Source organism: Diorhabda carinulata, chromosome 11 (genome assembly GCF_026250575.1).
Source record: "Diorhabda carinulata isolate Delta chromosome 11, icDioCari1.1, whole genome shotgun sequence".
Taxonomy (NCBI): domain Eukaryota; kingdom Metazoa; phylum Arthropoda; class Insecta; order Coleoptera; family Chrysomelidae; genus Diorhabda; species Diorhabda carinulata.
Genome location: NC_079470.1, coordinates 8559267 through 8578037, shown reverse-complemented (window position 1 = coordinate 8578037; position 18771 = coordinate 8559267). Strand labels below are relative to the sequence as shown.

Below are 18771 nucleotides of genomic sequence, written 5' to 3'. Positions count from 1 at the left end.
CATCAATATAAAGAATCTTTTGGTAAAACCACAAATTTACATGTATATAAAAATTTTCTTGGAGGAACTTTCTTTTAGCTGTGTGTCCTTACCCCATCTACACTACCTCCGAAAATGCTTTCTGAAGTTTCCTTTTGCTTTCTTATCTTGTGCAAATACCTTAATATTTACACTGTAAGTTAACGTACTTAAATCTACCTTAGTGAATTTAAGCACTACTTTGTTCAAATTTTAAGAACCACCAGTTCTATAAATTTGTTCAGTCCAAAACCACTTCTGACTATATAATATAGTCAGTTATTGATTTTAAAGCAGCTTGTATATTTCCCGTGTATACTTCTGTACATTGTACTCCGCAAATCTCAAATTATATGAGAAATTTGGAAATTAGAGAAGGATTATGGTTTGTACAATAATAGACAAGTTAAAAGAATTGATATAGCAAAAATATGAGTAAAAAAATAAAAAGAAAAACATGGAATATAACATTGGGTGAAATTCTATGAAACAGAAAAAAATTAAAAACAAATCATATTTAAGAATCGTCACTAGATCATCTCAATAAATTTTATTTAAGAATCCTAAACCTAACCATCATATTCAGTTAACAGTGGCAGTATTGTTCTTCACTTTATCGATGAAATATCTTCAGACTTTTCTGTTTCAGATCATCTTCGTAGCCTCAATCTTAAAATCAGTTATTTGTATAAAAATAATTATTCGACATAAGAAACAAACAAAAATAATTGTATTTACTCAGCTATAATACAGATTAATAAGTTCATGCGGTCGTCCATAGAAGATACATATCTAATAATAAACTTTATCTAATTATAATCATAAATAACATTATGAAATATTAAAACAACCAAATTTAAATGTCTCCTTGAAATTTAAGATCTTTTTTCAATAAAACTTAAGAGATTATTCCAGAACTTCCATGAAAATATTTACAATAAACAGAAAAAATGATTCACTTCATATAAAAATTAACATATAATACAAGCCGGCAATTTTGTCTATTGTATTTTAAGGGTCACAACACGTGTGTCTTATAAATGAAAATGTAATTCTCGAATAACAGTTTTGCGTCGAATGTTTTAAAATTTTTACATATTTTTATGTTATCAATATTTAGAAATTAATTCTTTCATGAAAAAATATAAAATGTAATTCAATATAAAGTAATAAAGTATTCACATAAAAAAATTGCAGGTTCGTATTATTACTAATAACAAAAAAAACTTCTTTGTTTCAATTCAATTTAACTAAATTGTTCTTATTATTTTTCTAAGTTCGTCTTTAGGTACTTGTAGCATTGTATTTATTTGTTTATCAGGACTGATAACTTGCAATAGAAAATAATCGTGCACAATTTCTTTAACAGACATATTCAATTCATTAATACTCCTAATACACCTGTGCAATATTTTAGGTGAATCCACGATACCATCCGGTAGCCTGATTTCTATATTGAGATCATGATTAACCTCATAATATGCAAGACGAGACATAGCCTTGAAATAATATTGGAGTATCAATTTTATTTCATTGTTAGGCATATTTGTCCTCAGTACTATTGTCTGTTCTCTACCCTAAAAAAGAATTTTTTTATAGATTATTTTTGTGGTTAGTAACGGCAACTATTTTTGTTTTTTGAATGTATCAGTCCGGTTGTAAAATGTAACATAAACAGACGAAAAGACACAATACATAAGGGTGTATAGTTAATAGCACTGAAATATTGTAACCCATTTGTATATGGAGCAATATGGCTTTTACGATGCAAAACAATGACACGGTACACTTAAAGACATGACAAAATTGTCTACAAACATTTAAAGTAAAGCTCTGGTACTGCCAACGAAAACCGCCCGTATCTACAATTTTGTCAATAAAATCACAGGGCCAAATTTTGAGAGAGTATGGTGGGTGGTCTATCTAACCAATTTCACAGCCCTTGCTGCACTACTACGAGAATCATCTATTGTTCTACATACACACTGTGTCTGCAGATCTTTCACACGACACATATACGTTTGTGATCCATTCACATATTTATAAAAGATTAAGTTGCCAAGATTTATAACCCACCCTCGTATTGAGTAATTACTAGCACGTGACAAGACTTTTTTCAATATTCTTATTATAGCTACAATTTATTTGTTAATAGTATGTGTTGATAAGCTGTTCAGATAAATATGCAGCTTAAGGTAAAATATTTGTGGTTCAAACTTAAATGTGTCTGAAAACATTTTTACAATGATTTAAACAGGTGATTATAATAGTGGTAATTATAGCCTACAGCGCCTGCCATTGTTGATAATAAGAGTTTGGAGGCACACATCACTAACAGAGAACAGTAGAAGTGCGATTCTAAGTCTACAATACTAATTAATTGAACCACTTGGTGTCTTTAAGATGAAATAGACCCCAATGAAAATGAATCTTTTTTGCTCGAGGAGCATGCTACTATATTCCGAGCCGAAGTATTCGGTTGGATGGAATTTGCACGTGAAATAGAACAACAGTAATCTTAATCTGCTCTGCTATAAATGCCATAACGACTTGTGCTCTACGTTTATGCTTTTGAATGAGGACTCCAAGGTTCGGCTCTTTTTAAATTCAGCTTTTTGTCAAAAGACAACCTCTGCAGAGATGGATGGAAGCTCATAACATTAGACATTTTTCCTGTCTTACCAACCAATTACTCCACTTAGACAGACGTGAAATTTGAGTAGTCACTAGTCTTCGGATACGGTCGTTTAAGACGCTATCTCCATGCATTTAGGAGAATCCGGAATGCTACTGATGTATGGATAAGGCCTAGTGACGTTGAAAGGTTCAAGTCAATTTGTCTAATAAGTTTTGCAAAGGATATCGGCATTTGGTAGTTTTAAGTACAGTACGACGGGCCTATCAGACGGCCTCTGTACGCAACAGTTATTGACCCCTTACTAGGCCAGCTATGATCTATTATAGCCCTCAATAAACTAATATAATATAGTAGGTAAATCAGGAGCATCAAAAGCGTTTCTATAAAATTGAAATTGATATCTTACCGTAAATTGTACATATATTCCTTTCTTACAACCATATTCATATAATCTTAACCTATGTTCTAAAGTAAGATTACCCTCCATAAAAATTGTAAACGCTCGAAATATATTTCTTTCCATTTTATTGTAAAAAATATCTATATTAGAGTAGAAATATTTAAGCAACAGACTTTTTTCATGATTTATGAGATGTTCCAGCATCGGATTGAAATAACTGTAAGCATCTAAAACAAAAAGTAATATAATGTATCTTTGGGCTAACCAATGATGGTTGACCATATACTTCGTATTAAACCTACTTTGTTACTTAATAACCAAAATTTTATTTCTTAATTTCTAACCAACAACCGTCTGATCATGTTGGTTGGTTAACATACAAAATTTAAATGACTCAATTCACTACTTTGGTAAATCCTATCGTATTCAAAAGCTATAATTAAAAATAAGTGATTTTCTACTTTAATGGAACTTCAAGTGTCCTAGGGACACTTTGAATCACTTAACTATATGATTAACAGATCCTAATGGTTCCCATCAGAAGTGATGAGATAATGTATACAAAAGAGGTTATATCTCTGGTTTACATTTGTGTTTATATTTTTCTAGAGATACTTGTAAACATTAATAAAGATAAATTGGAAAAGGAAAAATATTAATTTTGATACGAATACAGATTTAATTGGTCACACTATTCTCTAAAATCATTTCCCGTTGAATTAATTAATACCATTTGCATGAGTAGGTAATTTCCAACAAGATTAAAGTAAGATATATTTTCAGCTTCAACCAAATATTCTTCATCCATAAAATTCTATATGCACAATTGATCTATTTTTCATGTAAATGTAGGTAAAATATTAGTAGGTATTACGACAATATTTCTTACCAAATTGGTATATATTTTTAAACTGGAAAATTTTTCTGAACATATCACATACTACTTCAATATTGGATTTATAAGCTTCTTTAAAAAAGTCAACAAGCACCGCGTTTCGTGATTCTAAATCTATGTTATCAATTCTGAAAAGTGGCCAATTTTTAGGAGAATCTAACAAATTCAGATCTGAAAAGAAAACGAATAAAATTAATACGCTAAAAATTTTTTTGATAAATTATTCTTACCAGGTGACTGCAAAATTTCATAAGCATAGTAAAACGCCTTGGATTTTGTGAGTAGTTTGGCAAGTAATATATAGCGTCCCATAGGAGTTAACTTTCTCAATCCAAATTGCTATAATTAACGTGTATTCAAAGATAATAAATATATGTGAATAATAAAAAATAATTTCAATTAAATCTTCAATATAGTATGATTTCAAATTTCAATTTAAAACAAAATCTCGTTATTTTCAAATTCAATAATTTCTTTTTCATATACAATACTCAAAAGCTTATTACTTTATTTTTATAACTATTTATAATATAAATTTACTTGTTCATTATAGTATTCATATTAGAATAGGATAGGCGTCAATATTGAGACACTTTATATAAGGAAAACAAGGGAAGGTAGATTGAACTAACCTTCGAAGATATCAAACTGTCCCAATCATTGAAGACTTCAACAAATCTCCTTGCATCCTCATATTGACATTTCCTTTCAAAAACTAACAACATATTGAAAGCGATTACTTCAAATATCCCTTTTAACAAATTGTTTGTCCTAAAATTTGGCTCTATACATCCTAAAAACGAAGAAAGTTTATGCATAGTGAATATAACATTGAAAAATAGTGATTGGAATAAAAATCAGTAAGTGATTAATGAATTTCAATTTATTATTTGATAGTTTCAAAGTAAAACAAAACACATTTTAAGTAGAGTCCTATCAAATGATAATAAATATAATAATAAATTAAATAAAAAGTTCTTCACTCTATCCTAAATTCTCTTAGTAAAGTAATACAAAATGAAGAAAAGATAAGAAGATAAGGAAAATATATCTTTATATTTAAATATGTTATTTAATAAAAGTGTTATGACGCATACAATTAATAATACTATTTTAAAAAATATAAATTTTTTTGTAACTAAAAACTTTGTCGAATAATAAATAATTTCAACAAATTTTCACTATTTTCATGATCTAGGAAACACCTCAATAATTTTCGCAACCTATTTTTTTCATTCCAACAAAAATATTAGTTCTGATATTAAAATAGTTCTAATTAATTTTTCAACACATACACACATTTTTTGAAAGTTCTGAACAATTTCGGAAGTCTAGTTAAAAATTATGAATCATTCAATGTCAAAAAGTACATAAAACTCAAAATAATAAATATTTTATTATATAAAAAAAAACAGTTTTACATATGACAGTAATTTACCTATATTTTCCAATAGGTCTAAAAATTGGTTACATGGATGCTTACAGGACTTTATGTCGGCTACACACATAGTAACAAAATGCTGTATAGTAGTAGGACTTTTATATAAATCTAATATCCTTAAAAATCCACTTCCATTACCATTCAAAATGAATTTATTCAATTCAATAATATGGCTTTCACTCATGCTTACCTAAAGAATAATAAGAAAATTTTTATTATGGAACAAATAATGTCAATTATTTTTAAACTAGTCAAAAAGTTGAATTGATAACTAAAATAAGGAGGTTACTGTAGAAATTGAGTTGTATTGGAACAATTGTTTGCTGTTATTTGCTATTTTACTTATTTATATAATAATTTGAATACACTCACTTGGTGACAACTTGATGGTAAAAGATGATGTAATGACTGATCAAAAATAAATCCTTCGTTAAATTTGAATTTTCCAATAATTGGTTGATCTGGGTATCCATAATAATCTGAAGTCGCTAAAGCAGTAATATCAGCAGTACTGTGTGTTATCACACTGTTCTCCACAGGAGAATAACGTTGAGAAGTTTTAACCTTTGAAGAGCTACAATTTGGAGTCGGACATGATATACTTGATATACTCATAGAACTAAAACGAAAAGTTGTGAAAGCCCAATTTCAATCATGTGTGATAACACATTTATCACCATTTCGTGATTTACAATTTTGAAAAAGGTTTTTCAAACCTTCCAAGGTTCACTGACTAAATACAACATAATTATCGAACTTAAAATTAGGATAGAAATGTCGCATTTTATGTGGCAGCATCAATACAGGAGATGATCTTTTCATTCTATAATATTATGATGATTATTCTAATCACTTATGTTTTAGCGTTTTGTGTCCAGCCATTATAATGAAAATACTTCCACGTAGATCGTTTAATTGATAGTTCCTTCCGGAAATGCCACATTTAGTAAAAAATTAACCAGACTTACGTTGACAATGAAAATAATATTGGATGTTTGAGCAATGTAACTGACCAACTGCTGATTAAAGTTGCTGTAAACCCAAGTTTCATAATAACCGAGGTTTCGTTCAGTTTTTTTGAAGTTTGAAATTGTCAAGCTAAATCTAAGCTACTACAATTAGTGTGCGAATAAGTGCCAAAATTGCTTGGAGAACAGCATAAAGATGAGTAAATGGGGGCAGTTTCGATATCTCTGGGCGCCTATAACATACACGGTGATTCATTACTGAACCCTAAATGATCCATAACATCAATCACGAAACAAAATTATTGCCCATTCAGTAGGGGCACACAATAAAACAATAAAAGAAAATCTTGTGCAGTTGAATTCTGTAACGGATTAATTTCAGCACATGCCCAGAGCTATGATAAGTTTCTCAAAGTTGTGACTATGTACAAAAATAGTTTTTTTTTTGAAATTCTAAAACCGTACTTAGTGTATTTCATACAATGTATTCATAAAGTGACAAAACGGGTTAATAACTGTTATCAAGAATATTAATAAAAAATTGAATAGAAAGTTCAAGTAAACAATCTAAAACTTGAAACGTAGATATACTAATCAAAATACTTGTACTAAAATTACTCAAGGTATGTCAACAAAATGACAATCAATTTTTTAATTCTGTAATAGTAACATAAGTGTTTGATATTGTGACTGGTACACAGCCGCACGCTATCTTACAACGTCACACAGTGTGTGCATTTGTTCTGCGTTTTGAGTGCTACATAATTTTTTTAAAACACTCCGAATCATGAGAAGGAAAATTTAGTAAGAAAGTGGTTAAGTTTCCCAAAAAAAAGAAGCCGCCAAAGCCACTCGCTTAAATTAACAATCATAAGATGTGCAAATTAGGTGTTTGAAAATGTGGATGGAAGTTGGCTCGATTCAGATTATTGAAAATCAATGTGTTCCAATTGGACACTTGAATGAAGAGACTCAGGAATCCAGATACAAAGATTTTCAACGTTTCAGGAACGGTATATGAAAAAAATTTCATGAATAGCTACAAATAGCGATTTGTTGACAATGTTAGTTTTATCGCACCCTATTTTTGCTTCACTATGGAAAACTCTCAAAAAAATATCGTTGTATTCAGATGTTCTATATTTACTAAAGTACACTAGTCCGAATGAATAATTATCCTTATCAATCTTACGTATTGGGAAACCAAATGACGCCTTATCAGAGCCAGAGGTATTAGATCAATATGGACCATCATATTCGATACGAGTAAAGAATTTATATGAATTATTTGTTGATTCAAATTCTATTTAATACACATTGATTATTAAATCTTACAATCTACAGTTTGAATAAATAAATTTGTTTTTTGACCACTATGCTCTGGCCAATCCTGTCAAAAAGATTTTTTCATCGGTTTTTCCACCACCTGGGAGCCCAAAACTTAAATATGGACAAGTTTCAGAATTTTGTTCGTCTAAATCTTTCATATTGTCCAATGGTCCGATTATAATTTGATGTAGTAGATATTATAAAAGATGGTAAGTAGTTCCATCTATTATTACCATTGAACTATTGCTAATAGAAGAAGCTATCTGTAACTAGGCACAGAAAGTTCTACAATGTTATAGAGCGTTGTTTAAGATGAAGAAGGAGCTCACAGTACAACAATTAAATGAATATTGAAATTAAGCGGCGAATATAACATTCCGGACAGTAATAAGTAAAATATAAAATGAAGTGATAGTTACTGAATTGTAACAATATTGTAACTAGTGTAATGATTGTGGTGGAAAACGTTCTTGTATACTTGTTTATACAAAAAATATTTTTTATCACTTTCCTAAGACTGTAATATAACGAGAAATAATGTACAGGGTTTACTGCTTAAAAAATTTCTTGGTTCCACACCTATAACATTACTTAGGACTATAGCTATAAAAAACTGACTTATTAAGTGATAATAAAGTGGCAGTACTTACTCACGACATTTAGTAACAGCTTGGGGTACATATTGATAATTTTTTACACCTTGGAGTGAATATACATCTGAATTATTACCAACACTATCCAAATCACTGCTCGATCTTCTTGTACAGATAGAAACAGGGGAATTACTTTTTTCACAATTAGATTTTCTTGACGAATAACTGGGAGCGACATAATTGAGCCTGTCATCAGCATCAGATAAACTGTTTTGATCATAATCGAAAGGAGAAGTTTCACAATCATTGTGTTGAGATCTTTCATATTTTTCTCTTTCTATGGACAAATTCTCATCGATGAAATTGTCTATTGATTTCTCCTCTAATTCCACTGTCGTTTTTATAGCTCTCAGTAAACGAGGTTCTACTAATGTTAAATTAGTTATTTCTTTTTTAACGACTGTGTTGTATATGTCCATTGATAAGTCTCGGTTGTTTGGAACTTCTATTATCAGTAGTTTACAGAGTATTCTTTCGAAAAATTCGGGGGCAATGAATTGAGTTCCTTTGCAAATTCGTTTTATTACTTCCCAGTTATCTCTTATATTAGACCTAGTGGTTAAAATGTCCAGTAGCGTGTTGGCTATGTCCAAAAATAAAAAAATTATTTAATCATACAGTGATCATATAAAATGATATGAAAAAACAAAATGAATACCTTCTACCAAAACAAAACCAAAGTCCAAAATTGACTGGAATGAGATAGAATTTGATGTAATTTTGAAAATCATATGCAAAATAAATAAAACATGCCATATAAGAACAAGAAGTTATACTTCAGCTTCATTTATCTAATTGGTTGCACTTGTTCTTTCTAATAGTCACAAATATTCACATATAGATATACTTTTCACCCTGGTATCAATTTTAACCCAAATAAATAAAGATCAGACTAACGAAATAACAAATTGATGCACCTTTTTGTTATTTAAAGTTTCTTGCAGTTTAGACATTTATACAACCCTAAAATAGATTCTATCAATTGGGTATTCCTTGTTTAGTTTACTAGTTATCTACACAAAACTTTTCTGTTTTCAATTGCCATTAATATCCTTAAACTTTATCATTGGCTCCACTATGCTTCATAAGGGGTAACTGGATATCAAATACAATTATGAAATGAAACGTGTATAAGATATTCAACCATGGGAACACTATACTACGCGAAAATACTAACGAATATACAACTTCTGACAATAACGTGAGAAGACTAGTCCTACAACAGTAATGCCACTTATTGTCCTTCTGTAACTATGCATTACTGAGATCATGCCATTAAAAGAAGGCTCCTTTTGAATGGAAAACAATCAGGAAAAAGTCTATAGAATTGAGATCTGGTGAGTATGGTAGATGTTTAATTCATACCACCAATTTGTTAGGAACAAAAGACCATGAACCTTGTCCTTAGTGGGGTCGTACCCCTTGTAGACTTCATATTTTTTTCAATTTTTTCCGAAATTAGGGATGATTTACAAGGGTTTAAAAATTATAAATACAAAATACTTAATAATATGTTCTTAAACGGATTTTTAATAATTCGCATTCTTTTCGGAAATACAGTAGATTTTGTGACGAAAAGTATGGGTCAATGTGACTCTACTGAAATTGTTTCTCAAACTTTGAACGCGTTTTTCTCGAAACTTTGAAGTGTTTAGGTTAGGTAATGATATCTCAAGTTCTACCCAATCGATTCCTTTGGAATTTGATGGAAATCTTTTTTATATATCTCTCTATCGTGTCTGTACTGGATTTTAAAAAAATTCAATTTGGAGTATTTTAAAAAAATTCGAGGTCAATAGAATTCATATTATTTTGATAAGGTCAAGTTTTCTCGTTCCAGATCACTATAAGGGCTGGAATCATGTAGCCACCACTTTAGCGACCTGCAATTTATTTAAATTCTGTTTTTCCCCATTTTTTTATATTCTTATAAAGTCAATAAGCATTATATGAAAAAATAGACAGTAAATCTTGTTTTCATTTTTTTTACGTTAGTTTCAAAAATGCCTAAAATAAAAGTTTCTAGACCAGAATATTCCCTTAATAAAAGTTATTCCAAATAATTAATTATTTGAGCACCCCCATTCTCATTATAACTATGCATTTTTAAATGGGTTGAAGGTATTGAATTAGAATTAATTTTATTGTTTGTAATCCACTGAACTTACTCAGAATGGGACATTGTAAAAATTCAATATTGAATAAAATGTTTTCAACGGTCTGTAAAAAAGTTAATCCAGTATTTTGTAACGATTCAATTATAGTTTCCATAGCGTTCTTGAATGCTATATTTTCTTTCTTTAAAAAAAGATGGATGCAATTAATAAGATCGATTCTCATTTTGAAATGTCCAAAAGCTTTTAAAAATACTGCATAAATATCTTCAAAAAGCCTATCTAGAAATAATAGTCCATTTATTATATCAAAAGATGAACTAATAAGAATTAACTTACCAAAATTAGTAACGTAATTGAATAAACTTCGCACTTCTTCTGATGATTCAAGATCCTTACATTTATTGAAAAATAAACTGTCCTTTATAAAATGTGGTAATGTACAGTTAACTTTAACGCATCGTCCATTAAAATAATGATGGTAACATATTCCAGAAAAAAATCTAGGAACTTCCATAAAATTTATACGATTCGGTCCCACTGGAAATTAATTATTTAACAATGAAAAATAAATAGTTCTATTAGTAGATTCGAGATAAATATTCTTAATTTAAAATTTTAGTGTTCAAGTAAAATGTAGCAGTTTTTTGTTTAAATATAAATGTTTCAAGACATTTTACTTCTTCACAAATATAACAAACTATGATAAATTAACATCGTATGAAATTAAGAGGGGTCTTTCCTATAACAAAATTTCCTTGGCCCCACCCATTGGTAACTAAAATTGAGTTTTTGATTTGATTTGACACCATTAGAAATACACCTCTAATCTTTGAACCTGCAAGGCAATCCATGACACGTATTATGAATTATATTACATCTTTACTATTTTCCACTCTATTTATTAAAAAAATTACAAACTATGATGTTCATTTTTTTCTCTGTAGCTATTGATTTTGGAAAAAAATTAAGAATATAAAATATTTTTAAATATAACAAGGATTTTAAGTTATAATTTTATATCATCAAACTTCAACTTGAAAAAAGTTTTCATATGTATATAAGTTTTGCTAAATTCACTCCCATAACAGGAATATCAAAAAAATAACTGTGGTTAGTCCTTTACCAGTGCACGCAATTTACAAAATTTCACGTTTCTAGCATTACTGAAATTTAAAAAAAAACTCAATTTTAGTCAGCACCTTTTAAGGGTGATACCTCCAAAAGTTGTGGGCTGAGGAAATTTGGTTAAAGGAAAGACCCATCTTAATTTCACCACTTAATTTAGAAACACCTTGTATATATCGTTTTCTTTTGGTAACTGCTAACTATATGAATCTCTAATGCATTATTTGTATTAGAGGAGATAAAAAATTTATTTATACATAAATATGCTTGGATGTGTTATTTTAAATTATATAAGGTGGTGAATTATAATTTATTGTTGAATATTTGTGTAGGTTGCATCCTCTGAATGAGTTTAATAACAAATTATTTACTTTATAAATTTGTTATAGTTGAAAAATATTACTGACACACAGATGACAATTTTAGCATTTATTTTTAGGTTGCTAAATCAAATAAGTATGACTTATAATATTAAAAAATAAAAGTATCTACAAAGTTCAATTTATTGTTTTTTGTTTATAGGTTTCTATACTAGTCATGATTAAAGACAAAAAATTCCTACACTATCAGATTAGAAGAGATAGTCTCTTACTATGACCTTTTAGATCATCAGATATCATCGATGTTTACTTCTGATTCTTATATCTTCTATCCAGTAGAAGACTAATTGTTTGAATATCTTCTATGCATTTATTTCTTGCTTTACAACAATAGCATGAACAAAACTCAATATAATCATATTTAGAAAGGATGGGTAAAAATTTTAAGTAATTGATCAATAATTTGATGAAATTGTGAGATTCTAGAAAACTATTAGTGGTTAGGATCAATTTGAGCATTTCAAGATTGAATTTAATAGAATTTTCAAATTTTTTCTCAACCTTAATCAAACACAATAGAATTCGCTACTTTTTGAACAGTGTTGTTGATTTTTTTTAAATTTTAGTTCTCATTACACAATAATGCAGACTTACCTGGTGGAACAGCTGAATTTTTCCTAATATTAGTTTCAGATTCTAAAAGCGGGCATTTAATTATATTTGTGAATAAGGAAGGAATGGATTGTGAAGACATGGCTAAAGCTTTGGAATTTGAGGGTGAGTTTTGGGGAGGTATAAAATTTAAGGAAACAAGCGAAGGAGGTGAAGTATTTTGTAACTTAGAAGATAACCAATATCCTCCAGAGAAACTGGTGGTAACCGACTCATTGTCGTTGATAAGGCTTTGATAGTCGGAAAATTGTTCTTCTTTGACTTCCTCCTCTAGTTCCAAGTAGCTGATAGAAGAACTATAAATAAAAAAGCACAAATTGAATATTCAGATAAAACATTCATGAATAAGTTACATTTCACAATAATTATGTATTTTGTACTCTATCTATATGTATTTTTGAGCCCTATATATATAGCTCAGTACAAATCTTGACTAAAGAGCAATTTTACAACTTCAGGTAAAAATGAAGATGAAACGAAAGTTTAAACTATGGATTAAATTCTAGTTTGAACCAAGAATAAATAAAGTTTTTTTATTTTACAGGCCACAGTTGAACTTGTATTTAAAAAGATGAACATAAACTAAAAAAGATCTTGCCACTTTTCTTACGATAAAGTAGTCAACTTCTTGAATAAATACAAATAATCGAATTCCCCAAAAAAACGATGCAATGACTTGGACCAAATAGGATAAAGATTGGGAAGAGTTGGCGAGGGACATAATGAGCAGAATAATAAATAAAGTTTAAACTACCTCCAGACTGCTGGAAGTTTTTCGGTAAACACTACCTATAAAACGTGAAAAAATCGATAACTGTGGTTTAAACTGACATTCGAATTTTAAACTTCACTTGTAAAATAGCGCGTTAGGAGATATTATAAACTTTCCGACTACATTGTCCACTCCATATATTTTTCTCTTTAGTAGCTTGAATTGTTAATTTTGTATCATCAATAGCGTCGCGTTCAATTTCTGCTGCCTTAAAAGTATTCAAGTCCTGATAGTTTCCATTAGCTTTTAGATCAGAGGTTTTAGAAACATTGGGAGTACCGTCCACAGTTATATCTAGTGGTACCAAAGGGAGTTCAGATTTGTTTGGTGTAGATGTGACAGGTATTTTTGATCCTTTTGTATTTTTGATCCTTTTTCATTTGGTATTGACATAAAGTCTTTTTGGGCAAACACGACTATGATATCTTGATCTTTGATCAGCAACTTTTTTATTGATACATACCAACCAGTAATAGAAAAATAATTCAACACATATCAAACAATCAATTTTTACAAGTAGGAACAAAATTGTTGTTGAAATACTTACGCTGAAATTGATATAACATCATCTTCTCTACATTCTTGTACTGATCTATCATCTATATGACTCAATATGGTTTCATTAGAGGAAACACTATCTGACCTCTTAGGTCTCGTAGGAGGCCTCTTTGTAGGAGGCAATGGTACTTTAAATGAGGATATCCTGGAAATAAAAACAGTTTAATCAATGAACTTTATATATTATTAAATTAGTATATTATTGTGTATAGTGAAATTTGATGTACTATATAATTATCTTACTGTGATTCACATTTTCCAATTTGTTCACATATCTTCTTTTTCTGAGACTGTTTTGAAATAAAAGTATCACAACTAGACATAGATGAAGATGAATCTACATTCATCGTTTCACTGCTATTGAAATTAATACTGTCCTTGAGTCTATACAATAATGGAACGTATCCAATATCTTCTAAAAACAATCTAACGTGATGATAAGGATTGGGTCGAAGTTTCCACCTTTTATCAATAGCTTTATAGTGTCTTCTCATCTTTTTCCAAGAATCTCTTTGTAAAACTAGCTTTTTGGAATTTATATTAGTTTTTATTATTATATTAAAGCCAGATGTACATAAACTTTTATCACAAAAAAATGGTTTCTGAGCTACATCCTCTTCTTCATAGGTTACTGATGTTTCAGAATATTCATCATCATGGTTCAAGATATCTTTATTGTCAATTTGTTCTTCACAATTTTCTTTTGCTCCATTTTCATTCGATTCCCAATATTCATTTCCTTCATCAGTATCTGTTGGAGAACAATTCACATTATCATCAACTAAAAAAAAGAAGGAAAATATAAGCTATAGTTTAAATAATTTTATAGAAAATGATTAAGTGAACTTACATCTGATTTTTCTGTTACTATTATTTTTAATACTAAAATGTTGATATCGTGAATTCAAAGTTTATGGTAATCTATTAATTATGTGTGCTCAGAATAAAAAAGGAGGGGTTCAATAGAATCAATTTTCTAAATAATAAAAAAACAATTAGTTTATAATAATTTTAGCGTCAATCTAAAGTAAGGGAAGGGGATTCAGGCAAATCTCTCTAATCTCATATATGGGAGGGAATCTAAACTGATCAAAAAATGGCTCACATAATTAATAGATGCTCCTAATGATAAGAAATTGAAAAATAAAATAGATAAAATAGTTTAGTTGGTAATAGGTATGTATCTAATTTAATAACTGTGTATCTTTGCATATATTAATTACCTTCACCCATATCATCATGTTCAAAACTATCACTGCTGGTGTCACTATCACTTGAACTGTCTATCATAACTTGTTCAGAGATTAGTGGTGGAATCACCTGCAAATATTCTTTTTTTCTACTATCTTCTGATCTATTGGGATAGGTATGGTACTGAAGCAGATCCCTTCAATCAATCAAAACAGTTTTTCTTTATATAACTCTGAGATTAATAGAATGCAAAATAAATGATTATATTTAACCCCAGCTTTTTAGTTACGTCATTGAATTCCCCTTTTCCAATTTTTTCTGATTATTATGAATTGTGAAACCAGAACTATCCAATGATAATTTGAAGGCAATAATTCACACAAATACTTACCCTCGATGTGAGTATTCAAATGTTGATGTTTTAGTAGTAATGCTAATATGGTCATTATTTCTATTTGTAGGGTAGTGTACTGAATTTCTGGAAATTCAAAAGATTAAATAAGTGGCCTGTTGATTGGATTTGACAGTATTATTTGATTCCTTGATTCTTAGACCTATTGATATATAAAGTAAGAGCACTAGAGCCAAACATTCCACATATAGCCGACACTCACTAGTTTTAACTTCAAAATTTATTTAAGGTAAATACAACTGAGTTTGTGCCAATTAGTGAAGTGAACAAGGAATGTTTGCATCTATGTCAGGCGAATTGTGATATTTCTGTGAATTCATATAAGATTTAAATAAAAACTCTTAAAATTCAAATTTAGAGTATATATTTGATATTTCTAGCTCTCATCATAGATTGGCATGTTACATCGACTATAGGTACAATAGAGAATATGTTGTGTCACAAAGTAGACTTAAATAAATTTGATCAAAATCTTTTTTTATTTCACATTCATAAGAAAATATTAGCATGGAGCAAAAAGCAGTGGTCTTCAGATTAGTCTGTCTGTGGAAATGTTATACCCCTAACCACTGCTTTAAAACTTCCATTTACCAAGAATTACCCATTGAGAAAAATTTCATGGAAAATATCATGAGTGAAAAGAGATAGAACATTCCACAATGTTTCCTCTAGAACAAGGAAAAATTGTTAATGGATTAAATTCATGGCAAAGATCAAGTTTTTAATACCAAAGATTAACTGAATATAGGAAACTAGCTGCCAGTCTTACTCATATACCTATTTATAATCTGCATTTGTGAGATGCTGATAATGATGATCTTCTCTACCTTTTATTTAAATAACAAGAATTATAGTATTTTGTTTTTGAACATTTTATTTCAATTGTGTTATTCGTTGAGCAGTATTAACAGACTGGTACTCTCGTTGATTTATTGATATTATTCATTCATTTATTTACACCACCCTATAGCACAAGGACCAATTAAAAGGTAGGAAACACATACATAAGTGTTGGCGAGTGCCATTTTTTTATCATATCAATATGCTTTTAATCTATTTTCTAAATACTGAGATGTTTGTCCAATGTAAACATTGTAACAATCATATTTTTGGGTGTTTCAGATTTTAGTTTAGTGAAATATTTCAACAATGGATTATGCCCTTTACGACTTATACCAACATTATATTCAGTCCTTGTATATGAGGTAAGGAAAAGTGTCTCACATTTTGATGTTTAATTTCTGTATTGTTCCTTAATTGATATAGTATCTGTTAATGCTTTTCTTGCATTGTTATTTATAATTTTTTGCTTTTTAAACAGCTGAGCATCTACATTCAAGATCAGATTTCATCTTTATCAGATTTTGATATTCATGTGGTAAGTGATCTTTGTTTTAATTAATATAATTATGAAAGTTGTCAATGTCAAGTGAAATTTTTATGAAGACTGAAATAGGTTGAAAGGTGAATTGATTACTTGTTTTTAAAACTAATTTTCAATCATAATAGACACAAAATCAAGATGATTCAATAACAAAAACATATAGAAAGATCTACGATGTAAAATCTGTTTCAACCATACAAAGATTTTCTATCCCCAACTGCCATGTTTCATATTTTTTCAAAAAAAGTAAAATACGTACTCTTTTTGAGAAACTGTTGAAAAGGTTTCAAATTCTTCTGTAATTGAATTGCTTTCAGTAAAGCTTTCATTATTATAACTGTTTGAAAAATGGTTTTGTTCTTCTTCAGAATCATTGCCTGTGAGATCATCATCAGGTTCAAAATCCAGATGTTCGTCTTGTAATTCTACAAAGTGAACATATTGATATGTACTTATCAGGTTATAATATAATCTTCAAATAAAAATTGAATACCAAAGTTCTGTTGCTCCTACCATGAATATATATAAATCACTAACAACGTTGTTTATTTTCATTTTAAAGGAATTATTAATTGATTTAGATGAACTACTTAGTTACTCAACCTTAGCTATATTGTTTTTTGTATACTTCACATTTCCTTTTGTTTAAACATATATTTCCACTATTTGAGGTAAAATATTTGTGATTTGTTTTGATATATCATCTTAATTTGATTAGTTACTCATAATAAGTCAACAGTAAATATTTTGATATCTAAATAATTTTTTTAAGAGGTATTTTGAATTTCATACACTTTTGTATCATAAAGTTTCCTAATAAGAAAATTACTACCTAAATTTTCAGCTTGATTGTTCGTTTTGGATGTCCTAAAATTGGGAACAGTAATTTTTAAATTATTTGCTGAAATGTCCACTTTTCTTCTGTTAGTTTTATTCCAAACCTTCATTTTGAGGTTATTATGTAGAAATCTGTTTCGCATAAACAATAAGTGTAAGGAGGCATACACATTAGTATCTCAATTATTTTAAGTCAATCTAATTGAATACATTGAAATGATGGTAAAATAAGATGTTTCAGAGAACCGTAAATAAAAATTTGTAAAATATTAGACAGGTATACCAAACACATGTTACAAGATTGCCAACATTTATTACTATAAAGTGGCCTTTAAAGTTTGAGTAGAAGGCTTAGACTTTTTTACACGTCTAAGTCTAGTAGATTTGGAGGAAGGGGGCACATCAACGTTTACTTTAAGCATTGTATAAAGAATATTCTTTATACAATGCTTTAAGCTAAAGGTCGCATCCAGAGGACATAGTGTTTAGCGCTACTGCTACCTAACGGTAGCGTTAGTGATCCGTGACGTGTTGAACGCTCGCTGGCAAGTCGTTTTTGATTTTTGTATATTATTAATTCTTTATAAGTGTATTTTTTACATAGAAACTATATTGGTTGTTTTTTAATGCATTCAAACGAAATTATTTTTATCAAATGTTTATTAACAAGTGTTCATTACGTGGTGGTACTGGGTTTCGTTTTTTCTTTAAATTGCGATGTGTATCCAGCATTTACTCACTTTGTATATGAAAACGGACATTATAATTCAAAACAAGATTATTCGAATAAGTCATGGAGGTCCAACTCATTTTCCTCATCCTCTGTGAATTCAATAATTTTCTTCTAAGAAGGTTACAACTTAACGTTTAATCTTAGAACTTAGTTTATTTAACAAATTTTTTGTACTGTGCTGTCTCAGTTTTTGTTCACTTTTCTCGTTTCAGCTCCGCTACCGTTACCTAGCACAAACTAAAAGCGCTTCGAAACAGGGCGTCCGCTCCAGAACGCGTTGAGTTTTTAGCGTATGCGTCAGTGAATGA

At 29.3% G+C, this 18771-nt stretch overlaps 2 protein-coding genes across 6 annotated transcripts in view; one reads left to right on the top strand and one right to left on the bottom strand.

The window, feature by feature from the left end:
• The window catches only part of LOC130899652 (troponin T), a 239364-nt gene that overhangs the window by 27001 nt on the left and 193592 nt on the right, over positions 1-18771 (top strand). The gene's annotated exons all lie outside the window — the stretch shown is intronic.
• LOC130899648 (uncharacterized) lies at positions 727-18036 on the bottom strand. Of its 5 annotated transcripts, none has more exons than XM_057809728.1 (17): positions 17726-18036; positions 17153-17318; positions 15489-15575; positions 15130-15293; positions 14150-14687; positions 13896-14051; positions 12559-12872; positions 10796-10996; positions 10511-10738; positions 8340-8925; positions 5765-6011; positions 5390-5582; positions 4584-4744; positions 4182-4290; positions 3946-4122; positions 3063-3283; positions 727-1595 (listed from the first exon to the last, which is right to left on the bottom strand). In XM_057809728.1, exons 1-17 carry the CDS (start codon positions 17871-17873, stop codon positions 1269-1271), a joined length of 4023 nt encoding a protein of 1340 aa, XP_057665711.1. In that variant the 5' UTR covers positions 17874-18036; the 3' UTR covers positions 727-1268. The 5 variants fall into 5 exon arrangements, with proteins under 5 accessions (XP_057665711.1, XP_057665712.1, XP_057665710.1 ...); XM_057809729.1 differs by having other exon boundaries at positions 5765-5966; positions 17726-18028; XM_057809727.1 differs by having other exon boundaries at positions 14150-14657; positions 17726-18028.